Source organism: Periophthalmus magnuspinnatus, chromosome 23 (genome assembly GCF_009829125.3).
Source record: "Periophthalmus magnuspinnatus isolate fPerMag1 chromosome 23, fPerMag1.2.pri, whole genome shotgun sequence".
NCBI lineage: Eukaryota > Metazoa > Chordata > Actinopteri > Gobiiformes > Gobiidae > Periophthalmus > Periophthalmus magnuspinnatus.
Window position 1 is genome coordinate 22319322 of NC_047148.1, and position 20070 is coordinate 22339391.

General features: G+C 40.8%; 2 protein-coding genes across 5 annotated transcripts; one reads left to right on the forward strand and one right to left on the reverse strand.

The window, feature by feature from the left end:
* Window positions 1-457: 457 nt before the first annotated feature.
* Window positions 458-3893, reverse strand: hspa5 (heat shock protein 5). The gene is made up of 9 exons (XM_033989163.2): window positions 3727-3893; window positions 3241-3395; window positions 2922-3153; window positions 2708-2845; window positions 2515-2627; window positions 2051-2441; window positions 1728-1965; window positions 1483-1650; window positions 458-1390 (listed from the first exon to the last, which is right to left on the reverse strand). Exons 2-9 carry the CDS (start codon window positions 3354-3356, stop codon window positions 831-833), a joined length of 1956 nt encoding a protein of 651 aa, XP_033845054.1. The 5' UTR covers window positions 3357-3395; window positions 3727-3893; the 3' UTR covers window positions 458-830.
* A 2629-nt stretch (window positions 3894-6522) lies between these two features.
* golga2 (golgin A2) lies at window positions 6523-19313 on the forward strand. Of its 4 annotated transcripts, XM_033989159.2 has the most exons (28): window positions 6523-6614; window positions 7429-7572; window positions 9788-9856; window positions 10179-10328; window positions 10610-10656; window positions 10742-10805; window positions 11136-11195; window positions 11479-11559; window positions 11811-11849; window positions 11929-11991; window positions 12066-12159; window positions 12241-12347; window positions 12426-12484; window positions 12599-12740; window positions 12836-12922; window positions 13007-13114; window positions 13187-13274; window positions 13360-13502; window positions 14807-15025; window positions 15150-15263; window positions 15754-15978; window positions 16235-16334; window positions 17722-17813; window positions 17897-18092; window positions 18170-18331; window positions 18416-18522; window positions 18599-18779; window positions 18846-19313. In XM_033989159.2, the coding sequence occupies exons 1-28, from the start codon at window positions 6567-6569 to the stop codon at window positions 19109-19111; spliced, it is 3255 nt and encodes a 1084-aa protein (XP_033845050.1). In that variant the 5' UTR covers window positions 6523-6566; the 3' UTR covers window positions 19112-19313. The 4 variants fall into 4 exon arrangements, with proteins under 4 accessions (XP_033845050.1, XP_055087600.1, XP_033845051.1 ...); XM_055231625.1 differs by lacking the exon at window positions 10179-10328; XM_033989160.2 differs by lacking the exon at window positions 9788-9856.
* The last annotated feature ends 757 nt before the right edge of the window (window positions 19314-20070 follow it).

Below are 20070 nucleotides of genomic sequence, written 5' to 3' on the forward strand. Positions count from 1 at the left end.
ACATTTTAATAAGTGGTGGAAAAAGTGAAGTGAACATGTGAATTGGGATTAGTCAGAATATCAAAGATGTGAAAAATCATGGGGATTTTGGTAACTGTTAGACTAAATGTAGGCAATTTTCCTGCCTAGTTGGAAAACAAATGTAAATTTTAGGCACATAGACCTAAGTCAGGATCTAACTGGACAGCACTTATGGACTGTGTGTTTGGGTTGATCCTACAATAGTTTGTCTGAAGATGATTTTTTGCATTCTGTCACCGATTAGACTCATACAATTTTGTGCCATGAAAATGTGTTTCTACCTTAGAGAGCCAAACTGATTTCTACTCAAATTTGTATTGTGTCTCTTAGAAATATAAAATTAGCATTAGTCTCATTTACACAAATTTAAAGCATTCATATATGACAGCATAATGAAGAGTTTATAGTTTGAACTCAAATGAGATGAGGCAAAAAGTAATTTTCTAACAAATATTTATTTCAGCATCCATGTCCAGATTTAATAAATAAGTTTTGACATTGCCTGTGAAAAAAAAAAAAACATTTACACACAGACACTACTCATGAGCCCATCCCACTACAGAACCCCCCTCCCATCAGAACTGCCTGAGAACAGCAGCAAGCCTCAAAATGTAGGCTGACAAATATCTCCGCCTTTCAGCGAAGAGAACTCCTTTCACATGTCTAATCTTTAAAGTCTTTCAGTATGATGTATGGCGGCGGTGGTAGTTTCCTGTTCCCTTCCAAATCAGTTCTCTCACTTTTAGAGTCAGTTGAGCAACAAGATCCAGTACAAGGGAAGGGGTGACAGTGATTTAAGTTAAACCTGCCTACAATTCATCCTTCTCTTCCTGCTCGCCCTCAGGTGGTGGACCACCTGCACTGCCATAAAGTTTACTGATGATGGGCTGAACAACCTCTTCCAATTCTTTCTTCTTGGCCTGGAAGTCCTCCAGGTCAGCATCTTGATGAGACTCCATCCATTCAATTTTCTCTTCTACTGCCTTCTCAATAGCTTCCTTGTCATCATCTGACAGCTTGCCACCAAGCTTTTCCTTATCGCCAATCTGGTTCTTCAGAGAATACGCATAGCTTTCAAGCTCATTTCGGGCATCGATTCTCTCCTTTAGTTTCTTATCTTCATCAGCAAAGCGCTCTGCATCATTTACCATGCGTTCAATGTCCTCAGGAGTTAGGCGGTTCTGGTCGTTTGTGATAGTGATCTTATTCTTGTTTCCTGTGCCCTTGTCCTCAGCAGTCACACGCAAAATACCATTTACATCAATTTCAAAGGTAACCTCAATTTGGGGTACACCGCGAGGGGCAGGAGGGATGCCAGTCAGGTCGAAGGTTCCCAGCAGATGGTTGTCTTTTGTCAAGGGACGCTCACCTAAATTGGGGGAAAAAAAATAAAATAAAATAATTAGAAAACTTTTAAGCCTAAAAAGATTTTTGTATTGCAGAGAACCGAACAGTTTTTACCTTCATAAACTTTGATGGTGACAGTTGGCTGGTTGTCAGATGCTGTAGAGAAGATCTGAGATTTCTTTGTAGGCACCACAGTATTTCTGGGAATCAGTTTGGTCATTACTCCTCCAACAGTCTCAATACCAAGGGTCAGGGGGCACACATCAAGAAGGACCACATCACCTACAAAAGATGAAATGAATAAGCAAACTTTTCTCTGCACCTCCATCACAAAACATCTAAAAGCTCTGATCTCGTACCAGTATCTTCCTCTCCAGAAAGCACTCCTGCCTGCACAGCAGCCCCATAAGCCACAGCCTCATCTGGGTTGATGCCTCTTGAGGGTTCTTTGCCATTGAAGAATTCCTTCACAAGCTGCTGGATTTTGGGGATACGTGTTGAACCACCAACTAGCACGATCTCATCAATGTCAGACTTCTTCAGGTCAGCATCTTCCAGCACCTTCTGGACAGGCTTCATGGTGGAACGGAACAGGTCCTGCAAGAGTCATAAGTATAATTTAAGAAGCTTGTCAAAAACAGTATTGAACTCAAGTGGTTACTGATGATGATTTACAACTTACCATGTTAAGCTCTTCAAACTTGGCTCGAGTGAGAGTTTCAGAGAAGTCTTCTCCTTCAAAGAAAGACTCGATCTCAATACGTGCCTGATGTTGAGCAGAAAGTGCCCTCTTTGCCTTTTCAACTTCACGGCGCAGTTTCTGGACAGCACGGTTGTCTTTGCGAACATCTTTGCCAGTCTTCTTCTTGTACAGTTTAATAAAGTGCTCCATGACACGCTGATCGAAATCTTCACCTCCCAGATGGGTGTCCCCATTGGTTGCAACCACTTCAAATACACCGTTGTCAATGGTCAGAAGAGAGACGTCAAAGGTGCCACCACCCAAATCAAACACAAGAATATTCTTCTCGCCATCCTTCTTGTCCAAGCCATAAGCAATAGCAGCCGCTGTCCTAAAAGATCAAATAATATTGGTCATTTTACGTAACAAACAATATAAAGTATGTTTCTACTGCAGCTACTTACGGCTCATTAATGATTCTCATCACATTAAGACCGGCAATGGTACCAGCATCCTTGGTTGCCTGGCGCTGAGCATCATTGAAGTAGGCAGGAACTGTGACAACTGCATGTGTGACCTAAAAAAAAACAAAAACATTACATAACAATCATGGTTTGTGAGGCAGTTAGATTATAATTAAAGTAACTTATTCATTACCTTCTTTCCCAAGTAGGCTTCAGCAGTCTCCTTCATCTTAGTCAGAACCATGGCAGAAATCTCCTCAGGTGCAAAGGTTTTGATGGTACCACCTCCAATGTCTATTTGGATATGAGGTTTGCTCTTCTTGTCCAGCACCTAAAGATTATTAACATTAAGTACAACATTTACAAACGACATGGCTCCAAATGTGCACTTTAAGACCAAACCATACCTTGAATGGCAGGTATTTGATGTCCTGCTGGACAGAGGGATCACCCCAGATGCGTCCAATGAGCCTCTTGGCATCAAACACTGTGTTCTCAGGGTTTGAAGTGAGCTGATTCTTGGCAGCATCACCAATCAGACGCTCACCCTCACTAGTGAAGGCCACATATGATGGAGTGATGCGGTTTCCCTGGTCATTGGCGATGATCTCCACACGGCCATTCTTGAATACACCCACACTAAAGACGCAGGATTTAAAATAGATTAAATATGCTGTTGTGAGAAAGCTGTACAAGTGCATTTTCATTCAGAGAAAACCCATTTACCATGAGTAGGTCGTTCCCAGGTCAATTCCAACGACAGTCCCCACGTTCTCCTTTTTATCGTCGTCATCGGCAAAAGCTGTGCCGACCAGCAAAAACACAACCCACAGCAGCTTCATTTCTTCTACTTCTCTTTCGATATGAATGAAGAAGAAATCCTGCCGAAGATGTAAAAAAACAACCATTAAGCCATGCTATCCTTTGAGAAAAAAGTGGAGTAACAGAATGGGTGGAGCGCCATGTTCTTTCGCCTTTTGCCGGTGGAGAGGAAACCACGTTGGGCCACATTTACGGTCAAAATGAACCCCCCGCTTAGACTTCTGTGTTTACTTTCTTTTTATGCGCGTTTTTACACAGAATTAATTCATTTCGGATGTAGCATTTTGGCTAGCTAGCATGTTCAGACGCACTTAAAAACACAAAGCTGAGAAACTAAATCACAACGCAATAATATAAGATGAAATTGAGAAATAATAAACATGTGCTTACCTCAAAGTGTCAGTTTATATAAAGGCCTCTACGGAACCTGAACGCGAGCCGCACAATTTGCAAAACGTTGAGTATGTTTCTGTCTTGTGGTTGAATAAAACTGATAGTCAAAGGCTCGGCTCTGTCCATATATAAGCCTTCACTTCTCTCTCATCGTGGAGCGCTCTGATTGGCTGCGCAGGGGCTCGTTGGAAGCTCCTGATTGGCCAACGCCCGCACGCTGGCCGCCGCTGATTTGCAAAGTCCTGTGCGCGGTGACGTCAGCCCACTGGCCCGGTGCAGCGCGCTGATTGGCTGTGCGTCCACCACGTGCCCGACGCAATCATGGTTACAGTTGGTGCAACCACATGCCACTCTGTTATACAAGGAAGAGTTTTTCATTAATCTCATACATTTCTTTATCACGGCCCTGTTTGACTCTAAAACAATAAAATACATGTTTTATTCAGTTACACAATCTCCATGTCTTTATCTACAGTGCAGACAATCAAAGTCACCGAGACCCACGAAGAAGTGTAGGGCTATATTGCACAATGAATAACAGGATTTATCATGTTCTTTGGGTTAAATGAATGAATGTGTGAATTATAAATAAAGAATAACCATTTGGAATAACTCATACAAGTAAATGGGTTAAGATTTTTTGCCTGTTTTCTCTCTATTGGAAATTTCTAGGATGCACTATGAACATCTGGGCTGTGGTTTGTAAGACCTGGCCAAATATTAGATAAACAAACTGTCCAAAACTCAAAACATTAAGCATTTCAACACACATGCACATTAAGACCCCAACATACAACTTGCTAGGGGTGAGCCAGTCTTGTGCAATGTTCCTCTGATTTACATAATAATGAATAGACAATGTTCTCTAGGGTCAGTTCAACTATGGACTTTTAGTTGGTTTTTGAACTACAGCCTATTTCCATTTGACTGTAGCCAACGTGTAAAAAGAGTCAACCTTGGTATTTCTGTAGCTTCCTGTGAAACTGTCTGACAACCACAGGGAGGCATTAAAGACGTCAGTGAACCTTTTTTTAAAGCAGCCTAACATTTGAGCTTCATTTTGAAACAGCCTAATTATTGTCCTGTGTTTATGAACAGTAGGTCCACGTTACAAAATACTACATGGAAATAGACACCAACATTTTTTTTTTTTTTTTTTTTCAGAAACGTAGGCTGTTTATTAGTATTTATTCAGTAAGATGGGAATTTGTTAGATCAGATGAAACCAGGACTAAACCAGGACTAAACAACCAGGACTAAACCAGGACTAAAGTGGACTAAACCAGGACTAAACCAGGACTAAAGTGGACTAAACCAGGACTAAAGTGGACTAAAACAGGACTAAACTGGACTAAAACAGGACTAAACCAGGACTAAACAACCAGGACTAAACCAGGACTAAACTGGACTAAAACAGGACTAAACCAGGACTAAACTGGACTAAAACAGGACTAAACCAGGACTAAACCAGGACTAAACCAGGACTAAACAACCAGGACTAAACCAAGACTAAACTGGACTAAAACAGGACTAAACCAGGACTAAACTGGACTGAAACAGGACTAAACCAGGACTAAACCAAGACTAAACGAGGGCTAAACGTGGGGAATCAGCGTTTCAGTTTTCTGCAGCTAAAACCTGTGCTTGTCTCGCCAAGAATAAAGAGACATTTCTGCTCTTCACAAAATAAAACCGAAGCTTTTCTTTTTAACAATTTCTAACTTTTAACCCCCTAATAATTTATTTGAGGATATCAGTCAACCTTTTAGTACCTGAGTTATTTTCCCAATACAATCGACATTAGAAACAGTTTGAATGATTATTTTTTACTTCAATTGGATCTTAAAACAAGGCAGAGATTTAGCTCTTAAAATAAGTCCAAATCAGGTAAAAAACAGAACTGGTCCAGGGCAGAACTAACAGGACCAACAAACAGAACCATTCCCACACTTTTAGCCTACTTTTCCAACCGGGAACATAATTAGCCTCCATGTTGGTTCATGATGATTTGTGAATATGAATATGAATTAGTTCAAAACAAGTAAAGAAAAGTAACGGTAGCGATGGACATTGTCATGGGAATAGCAAATATGACACCAATTATAGGCCTATATTTTTAAATGCCATGTCATAATCCATTTCATGTTATTATTTTTAGTAAAAAGACATGAATACTGTTACATGTACAGTTACTTAGATCAGCATTAGTGTAGTTCATTATATAGCTCATTTGTTTATATAAAATACATTTAACTGAGAGGAAAATCACTAACCAAAAAGTGAAAAGAAGGGTCAGGTGAGAGTGGAGTCCTTTAACAAACCCACTTTGCAGTAATGTCAGTGCCCCTGGATGCACATTTATAACATTAAGACTGTCAGTATTTAACCAAAATCTAACCAAAATCTAACCAAAAAGTGGAAAAAAGGTCATATTTGTCAGTATTTAACCAAAATGTAACCAAAAAGTGGAAAAAAGGTCATCTGAGAGTGCGGTCCTTTAACAAACCCCATATGCACATTTATACAGTAGCATAAGACTGTCAGTATTTGTGGAACGGGCTCTTTGGCGCCCTCTGTCGGCCGTAGATTCTCAGTACAGTATTTGCAGGATGGGTCTCTTTGGCGCCCTCTGTCGGCCGCAGACTGTCAGTATTCCCAGGCCGAGCTCTTTGGCGCCCTCTGTCGGCCGCTGACTGTCAGTATTCCCAGGCCGAGCTCTTTGGCGCCCTCTGTCGGCCGCAGACTGTCAGTATTCCCAGGCCGGGCTCTTTGGCGCCCTCTGTCGGCCGCACGTTCCAGACTGATGACGTGGTTCGGTGGTTGTTCACAGCAGCAGGATGGCCGACCAGAGTAGGCAAATTAAACTCGCTGCAGCTAAGAAAAAGGTAAACTAGTGATTTGTTTTCTTCATTTCAGTGTTGATACGCTATTCGTGTGGTTCAGACATGTCTTTGAATTTGTAAAATGCGCTTCCGGGATCTGGACCGTTGGCTTTACACGTTGACCGGGGGCTGAGCTGCCGCTTGGCCGGACTCTGGTGCTACTTTTCCGGGTTGACAGCGCAGGAGAGCCCGGTGCTTTGTCACGGCCTCTTGGGAAAACATTAACTTTCACAAATTATGCCTGTTATAGTTAACCAAAAGGACATGTCGACTTTAGAGTATTTCTTATTATGTGTCAAATCCATGTCTGTTACACGTATCTCAATGTGTGTCCTTTTAAGCTTTTTTTTAAATTAGTTTTTCGCAACTGCTAAAGCTAACTAGCCCCTCGCGCTAACTAAAGGAATAGATTGTGTACATGAGTGTAGTCCTTTCATATCTGTGCAGTTTAGTTTCTTGGATTTCCTGCAAACTGGCACCATCTGGCACAATGTCAACCACGGGAATAGTGTAGTTTGTGTTTTGGGGTGACGCTGGTGTGTCACAGACTGTTTTGACAGCTGACCCCGTGTTTCTGGTCCTGATGTGTGCGCTGGTGTTTGGCCCATCAGCTGGAGCATGAAGCTTACGCAGGAAATGACTCGTCAGCATTTACACTACAGCTGCATGATGAGAAATACATAAGGATATATGATTTACAGTATTGCTTTTGGTTGTACAGGATCGATCGGCTCGTTCGGTGAAGCATGTTGTGATTACAGTCAGGTAGTCAAATTTGGTGTAACTGTCTAACATGTTTTATTCTTTTGGTCATCAGCTAAAGGAGTTTCAGCAGAAGGGCTCCCCTGCCAGCCCTGGAGGGGAAAAAGCAGTTGTTGCAGGGGCAAAAAAGAAAAGAAAAGTTAAAGGAAATCAACTTGATCTATCTTCTGAAGAAAGAAGCTCTCCTGATCATGTCAATGTAAGTGCTCATTTCTAAATAATTACCTACAATCACAATAATGTGAACACAGACACACATTCCAAATGTATAAAGAAAACATTATCACAGATTAATAAATGGTCTGTGTAGGGCACAGGTAAATATTAGGGATGCACGATAGTATCTGTCACCGAAAATTATTGGCCGATAATGGCAATTGTGACATCATACCGATAATGCAAATAATACACATTTTACTGGTAATTTAATAATTGGAATCCCAAAATACAGTGATTCAGCCGCTCACTCTGAGCTCCACCCCCTGCTCAAGCTGCACACAGCGCCCCTGGGTCAGAGGTATATACATATACAGGCTTCTTTTACATTGGAGGAAAGATTTTTCATTGAAACCACTTTGTATCAGCCCCACGACACAGGAGGGGGAGGGGTACAGGTTTCTCACATTAGATCTAACAAGTCATCTAAAAGTTTTCACAGCAACGCTGAGTGAAAATACGAGGCAGCCAAGACTGAATGAGGCTTTATAAGCGTTGGAGCTTGGCATCGATGCTTTCGGACTGATGGGCTTGGACTATGCAAGGATCTAGTTGTGTGTTACTTCTCAGTCAAACAGAAGAACATGTGTTTCAGCCACTGTGCAACTATTTGCTCCGTCTGCAGATGTGTCACGCAAACACGTTTTGCTAAACAGCCCAATGCAGACGGCCGTTCTACAGGACAGAGTGTATCTGCTCTCTCCACTCTCACTTCTCATCAGTCAGAATCCATCTCATGGTAAAGGAGCAGCTACGATGCTGCGTGCCCGCCCTTTTCCTTTTTGTTGTTATGCCATGAAACCCACAGATGGACTATGGCGTCTCTGAAGCATAAAAACGGAATTTACAATGTGGCAAGAAGAATTAATGCAGGCCTTTATGACACACTACCAGGACTTAGATGTAAAATTCATTTATTGAACTCATGAACAGCTACAACCCAATACTTTTACTTCATGTTTGTAAATGTCATCTTTTAGGCATTAGACCTAAAACAACAAATACAAAAAAGTTTTACATTTTAAAAAACTGCCTCATTTAAACCGTATTACCAGTTTTATTTTATTGATTATCTGTGTCTGTTGAAATTTCCATTATCGTGCATCACTAGTAAATATGATCTTAATTTTTTGTAAAGGAATGGGTTTTTTTTTTCTATCTGCATACTAGACTAGCAAGTCATTCTAGTTTGTGAGAGTAAGTGGAAGGAAATGGTAAAAAAAAATGTTTGTGTGAAAAGGGACAAACACTAGACCCAATAATGCTATTTATTAGAACTATATAAGTACTATAAATATTTATCTGAGATGTAATATAATTAGTTGTAATTTTGTCGTACTTGTGTATGCGCACAGCCATCTCTTTAGCTTCATTACTCTTATAATTTTATTATTTTTTCTTTTTTTACTTACTAGTTTGTTAAAAACATTTTGATGTGCAGAGAACAAAGTGGGAATGCGATTGGGGCAAAAATAACGGCGCTAAATCTGTCTCCACTTCTTGGCTTCAACTTTGACCTGTGTGTGTGTCACGTGGAGCTCGTTAGCCAAAGTTAGCACTGATTACTTGCAATGTTTATGTCTATGGACTAAGAGTGATTAAATTAGAATTAAACATGTGGTCCTGCATATTGTTAAGCACAAATTGTTTAATCTGTCTCTGGAGGGTTTTTTCTGTCACAATCTAACAGAGATTATCCGTCACAGCTCGTCTTTGGTTTTAACGTTAAGATTTGCCCTTGTCTCACTAGAACGTTTTTGAGTTATGCTCTTCAGTTTTTCTTTTTTTTTTTTTGTCTGAAATGGGCCAAAATGATATAGTGTACGGCTGGTATCTGAACAATATTTTAAGTAAGACAAATACAGTGGAGTTAGCTAGCATCATGTGACTGTGTGTGATCCTAACACCGGCTTCACTAACTCTTTACCACGCTTACCAAGCACTTAAAATCCTGTAGTTTTAAAGCCGGATGACTGTCATATTTACTTGTGATTGTTTTTGGTGTATGAACAAATTAAATGTATCTGATGCCCTGTGAAGCTCTGAGGACTCGTAGTTCCTCCTGTTTCGCAGCCTTCTTTTCTACTTATTCTATAGTTACTCCATTGTACCTAGTAACTGCAGCTAATCCTGTATGTCTGTTCTAAATAGCTTTCTCTTCATGTTTTCTTTCTATTCTTATCTTTCCTTCTCTGTAGTTTGACAATATATTGAAATCTCTTAGTCAAAGCAATGGACTAGTGCTCCCTCCATTTGAACACAGCCAGGTGAGCTGTGTGTCTTTCTTTACTGTCGTTCTTGTCTGTCCTAGCATTTCTGCATTCTTGCATTCCTCCTCTTCAGCCTACATATGTATTTGTACGATCCAGCTATGTTTTAATGTAATGTTATAGTTTCTTTTTAAAGCATCAGTAAGTCACATGAGTTGAATGCATGCAATAATTGAAATGACTTCTACAGTGAATGTTTAGCAGCAGCCTTTACTAATTGTGTTGCATCTTACTGATACAACTATGCTGCATTCTCTTTGTAAATCTTTTATGTTGTGATGTTTTTGTGCTTAAAATGTGTGTGCATTTATGTGTCTAGACCTTTTCTGATGTGGAGCCGTTGGCGCCCTCAGTTCTTCCTATGCACGAGGACCCAAGTCCGGAGTCGGCTCAGAACTCAGCAGTGTCTAACCCCGCTAACACTAATAATACTAACACTGAGTTTGTCAGTCACAACAGTGAACTGCAGGTGTGTGTCTCGTTTTCTTATTTTTATACAGTTGATATGGTTCAGAATCCTGAGACCAAACAAAGTAACAATGCAAAGAAAATTGAAATCAAATTAAAAAAAGAAATGCCTTTTGTTGTATCAAGTAAATGGTAACATGAGAACTCCACTTTGTAGGTCTAAACTGAACAGCAAAACGTATTCATGTGGTTATGTTTGTTCTCTTCTTTGTGAACTGTTTAGCGATTCCAATCATCTTTGTTACTCCAACTTGTCTCATCCACTTTTCACTGTTTTGGCAGGAATATTCTGATGCAAATGGGAATGGAGGTTTATCAGAAGAACTGCGGTGAGTGCCTGACTTCTTATAGTTGTGTTTTTATTTTTTTTGACTTGTGAACTGTGAGTAACCGCTCTCCTGGTGTATTCTGCAGACCCTTGTCTTCTACTGAGAGTTTGCGCCAACTTTCACAGCAGCTCAATGGCCTGGTATCTGAGGTAAGACAAGGAAAACACGGTAAACATGGGTTAACTCCATGCAGCTAATACGCACATGGAATTTTCATAGCCAGTTTTGTACATACTAAATGAACCTGTTGAGCTTGTGGTTTGAACAATCCCTCACTCCACCAGCAGCAATTATTTGACTCATTGCCAAAGCAAATAACTATTCACAACGAAATATGATAGTATATATACATAATTATCTCAAAATGGCTCCTCTTAAACACAAAGTTAAAATCCATGTGTAGTGTTTTGCAGCTTCCATGAGACTCAACATGAAAACAGTGAACAGTTGTTTGATCAAATGCACATTTCTGTTTTTAGTCATCCACTGCATATGTCAACGGAGATGTTGCGCCTTCTGTTGGCGAAAGAGAACTGGAGGTATGTGAATCAGTTTATTGTGTTGATGAATTATTTTACATTTGATTCATGTTCCGTGATTTATCCCTTTGTTTTAAATAGGCTTTTTTCAATAATGTGAATATGATTTGCACATGTGGGCAGGACCTTAGGTGCATGACACAAAACAAAAATTGATATTCTACCTACAAATGCCAAAAAAATAGAAATTATCGAGTTGATTAAACAAATAAGCTCCAAGTTTGTTGTTATTGTATGGTATTCTGTCTTTTTTCTATCTTTGATGCATGTGTGCATGTGACAGAATCGCAATCAGGAGCTGGCAGCTGCTTTGGAGTCCAGCAACACCACAAACTCTCAGCTCAATACCAAAGTGGAGCAGCTGGTAAGAAGCTGCGTTCTCTGTCCACTGTGCAGCTATAGTGCATGTACTCCCTCACTGTACATCTGATCTGACCAAGATGCTTCAAAATGTATGCATGCTTCTATTGTTTCACATACAATCCTGCTATATCAGTTATTTCTCATCATTCTACTCATTTATTGGTTTAATGTGAGAAAAATGACAACATTGAACGACACATGCTGTAACAGTGAGGCTTTAATGCCTAAAGTGTTGTTTTCTGTGCTCTATAGACACAGCAGTCCCAGGAACTTTCTGATCAGTTACAAAAGGTGATTTGCATTTCATTTTTTTCCCTGACTCCTCATTTTTGTGTTTTATCGTTACATTGTGCCTTTTTCCCCTCTTCAGGACCGCAAAGAATTTGAACAGAAGTTTGCAAAAGAGCAGTCAGCCATGAGAGAGCAGTTACAGGTAAGCTTTCTTTCCTTCTAAAGATGTTTTATACTTTTTAATTGTTAAAAACAGATGTGTTTTCTTCACATAAGGTTCATATCCAGACAATTGGTATATTAGTATCAGAAAAATCAGAACTGCAAACTGCCCTGCAGTATACTCAACAAGCTGCACGCCAAAAATCAGGTACATCAGATGTCTTTTTCTGATCCAATATTTGTCATATGTCAGTCCCCATTCATCATTGATTCTGTTTGTTGTGCGAAGCTGAGGCAGAAGAATTAAACAATAGACTTCAATCAACAAAGCAGAGAGTGTCCGAGTTGGAGAGGACCCTTTCCACTGTTTCAACGCAACAGAAAGTCTTGGAGAAGGTTTGATATTTTTGTCTGGACTGGGACACAATGTTGGTTTGTGAGTTCGTTTATTATATATAATTTATTTGTATTCAGCATAACAAAGAGCTTGAGAAGGAGAGGGACAACCTGAGATTAGAAGTGTTAAGAATCAAGTAAGTACACTGCATATTGCCATATTATATCTATAATTTATCTCATATTTTACTGCAGTAAATGCAGGTGCAGTGTCTTTTACTCTTACTCTTTATCTTTTGTTTTTGGAAAAGTAATGTGAGTGAGGAATCAAAGCAACAAAGCTCAGAGATGTCTGAACAAATTAAGCTCATAACCCAGGAAAATGCACGTATGAAACTGGAGCTGGAGGATCTTCATAAGAGGCTTGAGCTTGCTGACCTGATGTTGCAGCAGGTACGTGTGGTATTTAGTTGAAATTAATTATTTCAGTGTGTAGGGTTTAAGATTGTACAAAGTAATGAAAACCTTTGTTTGGTCCTTTCATTCAGTGCTCCTCTCAGTCTGACCCAACCAGCTCAAATCAACACCAGATAATATTGGAAGAAAAACAGCAACTAGAATCACAAACCCACCAGGTATGTTCCGCATTTTGACATTTTGTATTTAATTAATCCAAAGTTAATTAATCCAAATATCCCTTATTTTTATTAATTTTATAGCTGATGGAGTCTGTTTCGCAACTAAAGGCAGAAAGAGACCGTTATGTGGAGCAAATCCAGGAGGAGGGCCGTGTGTGGAAGGACAAAACAGAACAGCTTCTAACCCAAGTAAATTTAGGATTCTGTATTATATTGTAAAATGTTTTAAATCATGAAAAGTAATTGTGCATGTTTGTGCAGGTTGCCTTAGTGGCTGAGGAGAGAGACTTGAATATTAGCAGAGTTCAAGAACTGGAGGCAAGCGTGAAAGAGCTAAAAGAATCTATAGGTTAGTGCACTGACTAACTTTTGTCTATATCCCCCTCAGATATGAAATATGTATCATGTTTTTAAAGAAAAACTATTTGTTTCAGCAACATTTTCCCAAGAAAAAGAGACTCCAAATGAAGCAGAGCCACAGTCCACCGGTCCGTCAGAGAGTGAAGTGGCTCTTCAGCAGGCACTTAACAATATACAGCAACAGAATGAAGCCTTAAGTGCACAATACCAGACACAGGTAATGTCCCCTGTCTGGAGTCACACTATTCATCTGTACCTGACTATATACTATTGAGTTTCGATACTAGCCAAGATGGTGCCTGTGTGTCCTGGCTCTCATTGACCTGCTCTGCTTAAACTGTTGCCTTCTGTGGCAGTACTTTGTGTTTTGTGCTAAGATCTCTGGACTGTCAATGATCGCTAGGCACTTATGACCTAAAGCGATCTCATGAATGGTTTCCTAACCACAGTTTTGAGGATCAAGATTCCCTCCTCACTTGGCATCAGTCCTGGCCTACCTGCTGTGCTCACCTGTCTCCTCCCAGAGAAAGCGCTCCAGACCATGTGGAAAATGCAGAGGCGTTTTATTGAGAGTAAGGTCTTATTGGAGGGCCAATTCTGGCATTATTCCTTTCCTTACCTCTCACGGAGTCCTGTGCGCACTTGCTGTTGGTGTCACTGCTGCAAAAGTGTCTAGCCAAACGTGTGTGTGGATTTGGGAGGCCTCTGGCCACTGCGCCGTAGCTTTACACAGGGTCCTGAGGATGTGACTCTGCTTTGGCCTTTTGAATGCTGGATCACTGGCTAATAAAACATTTTTCTTGAATGATCTCTTCACTCCGTGGAAACTGGATTTTATGTTTCTCACAAGGACAGGGCTTCAAGCCGGTGAGTCTTCCCCAGAGCGCTGCAGCTCGTCTGCTGACAAAGACTAAGACGAGATCACACATGTGCCTTGAGACCTGCACTGGCTCCCTGTTTACTTTAAATGTTTGCACTTTCACACTCTTTATTTGAGGGAGTTAATGCAGCCCTGCACTTCACCCAGAGCCCTGAGGTCAGCTGTGCAGCTCCTCCTGCTGTGCCCAAAGCCAAGCTCAAGATCAGAGGGGACAGAGCCTTTTCTGTGGCAGTGCCCGGACTACGGAACAGCGCCCTCTGCCTGTTAGACCCTCTCAGTCTTTAATGCAGTTTAAGACTGGTCTGAAAACCCAACTCTTCTCCCTGGCATTTAAAAGTAGCTATAGAGGATATCGTGGTGTTTTGTTGTTCTTTTCCTATCGTCCTATCACAACATTTTGTCTGAAGTTGTTTTTAAATGTGGTACCTAAATAAACTTGAATTAAACTCATGAGAAATGACACAAATGACATGCAGCAGAGGAAAGTTGAGCAGAGGTAGATGGCACTGAGTGAGAGAGGATGGGGAAAACTAAAAGGCAATAATGCAGTTAATTGTATATTTGTATATTATGTGTATAAGTATAATGTTAAATCTTTGCTTTCCCACCTAGCCCTAATTGCTTTGTAACATGTGTTCTAGTTGCGGGATAATGAGCAGCTGAGTCGCCTGTGTACGGAGCAGGAAGCCCGTCTGGATGAGCTGGAGCGGCAGTTGCAGAGTCAGACTCAGGAGGCAGGGGACCGGCGGCGCATGCTGGAGGATGTTCAGTCTGACAAGGCCACGATCAGCCGTGCACTCACCCAGAACCGCTCGCTCAAAGATCAGCTGGCAGAGCTGCAAAATGGCTTTGTCAAACTTGTGAGTAATTTCAACTCAGGCGTTAAATGTTGTGAATGGCATGTTAAAGAATGTGATTAGTTCAAGTCACATACACAGTCACATACATACCACTCTGCTAAATCTACTATGACCATTTTATCAGACTAATGAGAACATGGAACTGACTACGGCCATCCAGTCAGAGCAACATGTCAAAAAGGAGTTGGCTCGAAGAATGGGTGAAATACAGGAGGAGCTGCACAATGTGAAAGAGCAGGTATTTAACACTTACTCTGGTTTTATGAGTTTTATCCTTTGCTCAAGTTATGCATTCATAATTCTGCAAGGGCCAAGAACCAATATCACAATATCAAAAATAGCACAGTATCACCAATATATCAGATTGAAGCCATTGTCTTAACTCTAGTAGCACAGTTTACACGAAACTATATAACCAATTGTTCCTTCGCTCCATTTCAGTGCAGCCACCAGGAAGAAATTACTGTTACATGTTAATGTTTTGAAATGCAAAAAAGTACAGCATTATGGCTGTTTTGTAACTCAAAAGCCCTGTGGAAGAATTGGGACAATAAGTAGCAGAATGTAGTAATATGAGTTGGAATGCTCCTTAGTCTCTAAAGTGGAAATGTACTTTTCAATTTCATGTCATTTGAGAAATAATTGTGCTTGTGCTCAGCTTGTTGTTATTACTCTTCAGTCCACACCAGTCTCATAATGGTCTAACTGAAGTGATTTTGTTGCTCCAGTTAGAAGAAAAGGGTAAAGAGGTCCAAGGTCTGCTTGAGCAGAGGGAGCAGTTGGTTGTCCACCTGCAGCAGTACTCTGCTGGGTACCAGGCCATGGCCTCAGAGCGAGAGCAGCTTCACCGTCAGTATCTGCAGCAGTGCCAGATCATGGATCGGCTCCAGCACGAGGAGAGCCAAGGCCGAGTGCAGCTGGAGCTCAGCCACAACCAGCTCAAAGAAGCACAGGTCTGTATCTACTGCACCCACCCCCATGAAAAACACTGTCAGCAACATCTCTCTGACTCTCTCTGACTCTCTCTGACTCTCCCTGACTCTCCCTGACTCCCTCTGACTCCCTCTGACTCCCTCTGACTCTGACTCCCACTCCCTCTCTCTCCCTCTGACTCCCTCTGACTCCCTCTCTCTCCCCCTCTCTCTCCCTCTGACTCTCTCTGACTCTCTCTGACTCCCTCTGACTCCCTCTGACTCTGTGTGCCTACAGGACCACCTGGACAAACTGGTGAAGGACAATGAACAGCTGAAAACTGAAGTGACAGAACTGCTCAACAGCTCAGCACTGGCCACTCCACCCAGAGTTCAAGGTGGGATATGTTTGTGCTCAAAGCTGATGTTGACACAAGTACAATACGAGTACATTTAATCTGACTTCAGAATGTTAACCTTTATATGAGAACTGACTCATTTCAATGACTTGAAATTCAGTATGTTTTTTTCTTATTTCAAGCTAAAATGTTATTGTATTATAAATTACACGTACACTATTGGCAGTTTTATTTTCCAAACTAAACATGAACTGTATTAAAACCAGTTTGAAATGGCATTAAACAAGTTCAATAATCATGTAGGCAATTATTAGATCTAACCTTTATCATTATTATTATTATTTTATTTATTTAGTTATTTATTTTTTATTTTTTTTGTTTACATACACTATATAAAAAGCCTTTTTTTTCTCACTGTCTGGCATGAAATCAGACTAAACCTTTCCTGTTATAGGTCAGTTAGAATTACCAAAATTATTTCTATTTGAGCCAAGTTTGTAGGCCGCCTTGCTCACACCTGCTTTTTGAGGTCTGTGCATACATTTTTAATAGATCAGGGCTTTGTGATGGACACTCCAAAACATTGACTTTGTTATCCTTAAGCCTCTTTGTCACCAGTTCTGGTCTTTGTCTATTTGGAAGACCCATTTGTGCCCGAGCTTTAACTTCATGGCTGATGTGTTGAGATGTTGCTTCAATATTTCCACATAATGTTCTTTCCTCATGATGCATCTATTTTGTGAAGTGCACCAGTCCCTCCTGAAAACAAAACAACCCCAGGACATGATGCTGCCACTCCCGTATTTCACTGTTGGGATGGTGTTCTCAGGCTGTAAGCTTCCTCCTTTTTCCTCCAAATGTACCAGTGCTCATTATGGCCAAACAGTTGTGTATAATAGTTTGAACAGATGAACGTGGCTCCTTCAGGCGTCTGGAAACTGCACCAAGGATGAACCAGACTTGTGCCAGTCCACAATTCTTTCTGATTTCTTGGCTGATTTCTTTTTACTTTTCCATGATGTTACACAAAGGAGCGGTGTGTTTCAGGTGTGCCTTTAGATACATCTACAGGTGTGTCTCTGATTAACTACTTATCAGAAGCTTCCAAAGACATGACATCATCATCTGGGTTTTCCCAAATTGTTTAAATGCATAGTACTTACTGTATGTAAACATCTGACTTTGAAAAAACTTATGAAAAATTGTCGAAAAAAAATCCTTCTCTCATTATTCTGGCATTTAGCAAATAGAAATAATTTTGGTAATCCTAATTGGCCTGAAACCAGAAAAGTTTAGTCTGATTTCATGTCAGACGGTGAGAAAAAAAGTGTATGTCTTTTTTATATAGTGTATGTAAACTTCGATTTTCTGTTTGATGAGTTTTTGGCCAGTCTTAATCTGCTTTTTTGGTATTCTACTTTCTTAGGTGATGGGATTGAGCATCATGAACCAGAAGAAAGTGAACAAACGTCTTCCTCAATAGTTATTCCAGAGGATTTTGAAAGCCAGAAAGAGATGGTACGACTGATACTCATTGTCATTCTGTTAGTGGGTCATATAATAATAAAAGTTTGTCATTTGCTCCTTGTGCTGACCTGTAGGAGGACTTTATCCGTGGGACGTTGGCTCGGGTGGAGGCCGAGCGGGATGAGGCTCGGAGGCGGCTGGAGGAGGAGCACAGACTGCACATGGCGGCGCGGCATCAGGCGTCTCTGGCCTTCAGCGTCGAACATCACACTCACACATCTGATTCTCAGGAGGAACACAGCCACTGTCAACACAATCACGACAACTCTGGTATCCACTCGACCAGCGCTATTTTCAAATTATCGCCTTGGATACAAACTGAATTTCGTTTTTAATTTCTGATTTAGAAGGTGGGGTGCCAGTGGAGGTCCATCAGGCTCTGCAAGCTGCAATGGACAAACTTCAGCAGCGTTTCACTTCCCTGATGCAGGAAAAGGCCGACTTGAAGGAGAGAGTGGAAGAGCTGGAGCACAGATGCATCCAGCTGTCAGGCGAGACCGACACGATCGGTGAGTGAAACGGACAATAACTGAACATTAAGTCACACTATTCTGCGTTTAATGTTCAAACAAAATGTGTCTGTGCCTGTTTAGGAGAGTATATCGCCTTGTATCAGAACCAACGCGCCATCATGAAGCAGAAGCACCAAGAAAAGGAGCAGTACATCAGCATGCTGGCCCAGGACAAGGAGGAGATGAAGGTGGGGCAAATGATGATGCTGTATATAGTTTTTGTCTTTGTCATTTTTGTTGATTTATTTTTATTGTGTTTATCAGGCAAAGCTAGCAGAGCTACAGGATCTGGTTATGAGACTAGTATCTGAAAGAAACGAGTGGTACAGCTGCTACAACAGCACCGTCGCAGGCAAAGTCAACCCTGATCTACTCCCTCTTGGCCAAGACTACTTCCACTCAGAAGACCATTCTCACACAGAGTTAAATGCCGTCAGTGGAGAAGGTAAAGACAACATTATTGTAATGTTTTAATTGTATTTTTTTTTTAAACATGCGTCTGTAATTACAGAAGCCATGGAGGTCATTCCTTTATCAGAACCAGCCACAGCTGTCGATGGTCCTTCGTCACAAACTCTTGCACCTGGGCCATCGCAGACTGAACCTAAACCTTTAGTGCCAAAAGACGGAACAGCACAGCAGATAATGCAGCTGCTGCAGGAGATCCAGAACCCCCAGGGAGTACCACGTGCGCCCCCTTTCTTGGGTGAAAATCCTTGCATCCCATTCTTTTACAGGCCTGACGAACAAGATGAAGTGAAGATCCTGGTGGTGTGAGATGTGCTTTATGTGTCTGGTCTTGAACGTAACTTGAAGTTGGAGAGATATTACAGTACTGTCGACAAAAACAGAGGTTAAACATAACTGCACAAAACTGTTCAGAGATTTTTTCTTTGAAAGATCAGTGAAATTATTTCTCAAGTTTTCTGGGAGGGAGTAGTCTTTCTTTCTGTTTAAGACATTCTTTTTGTACATTAGTCTATTAGATTTCTCTACTACATACTCTATCATTTTAAACACAAAGTGCAATAAAGGGCCTTAGTGGGGTCCTTCACATATGCAGCACATGGAAACTTGTCTGCTAACAACAATCTCACTGTCCACATGCAAAAATGAGCATTGTGTTTGAATGTATTAAACCATTATATCAACTGTATGTAGTGTAATTAGTAAATGTTAACTAATATGATGGCACGAGTGGGTGAAAGTAGGCAGAGCTGAAAGTATTTATTGAGGTATTGAGACTCAACTTGAGGCAGTGGTTTCACATTCGTGTGACGTATGGAATGGAAACGGGTTTAGAGCCAACTATGAAGTCATATACTACTTATACAGAGCTTTACTTTGATGGCACGACCTGCTAAACCATGAAGACAAGACTCAGACGCCTCAGCTATATTACTACAAGCCTTGTGTCTGTGTTTGAGCAATATTTTAGTATGAATATGAAAGACGTATAGAAAGTGGAGAGGAAGGACATAAACGTTTACTTCAGAATCTGTACATTGGGCATCTTGTTGAATGATTTGGCCGGCTTAACCATAATCTAGTGTTATGTTTTTCGTACTAAAACAGGTTTAAAAGGTCTCTACACTAAGTTTGACATTTTTTTTGTTACATTTTCCTCATTGTTTGACAAATGCAATAGTAACCGTATCGCTGCAGTGTGTGTGCATTCCATGAAAACCAAACTGTTTCTCTTCTTTTTTTGGCCAGAGCTGCATCTGTAGAGGTCT

Coding starts and splice junctions, on each gene's coding strand:
- hspa5 (XM_033989163.2), bottom strand. CDS start 3,356: ATGAAGCTGCTGTGGGTTGTGTTTTTGCTGGTCGGCACAGCTTTTGCC. Junction 2,442..2,514: donor ATGAGAATCATTAATGAGCC/GTAAGTAGCTGC, acceptor TTGATCTTTTAG/GACAGCGGCTGCTATTGCTT. Junction 1,391..1,482: donor CACCATCAAAGTTTATGAAG/GTAAAAACTGTT, acceptor CCCCCAATTTAG/GTGAGCGTCCCTTGACAAAA.
- golga2 (XM_033989159.2), top strand. CDS start 6,567: ATGGCCGACCAGAGTAGGCAAATTAAACTCGCTGCAGCTAAGAAAAAG. Junction 10,806..11,135: donor TCAATGGCCTGGTATCTGAG/GTAAGACAAGGA, acceptor TTCTGTTTTTAG/TCATCCACTGCATATGTCAA. Junction 15,264..15,753: donor TGCACAATGTGAAAGAGCAG/GTATTTAACACT, acceptor TTGTTGCTCCAG/TTAGAAGAAAAGGGTAAAGA.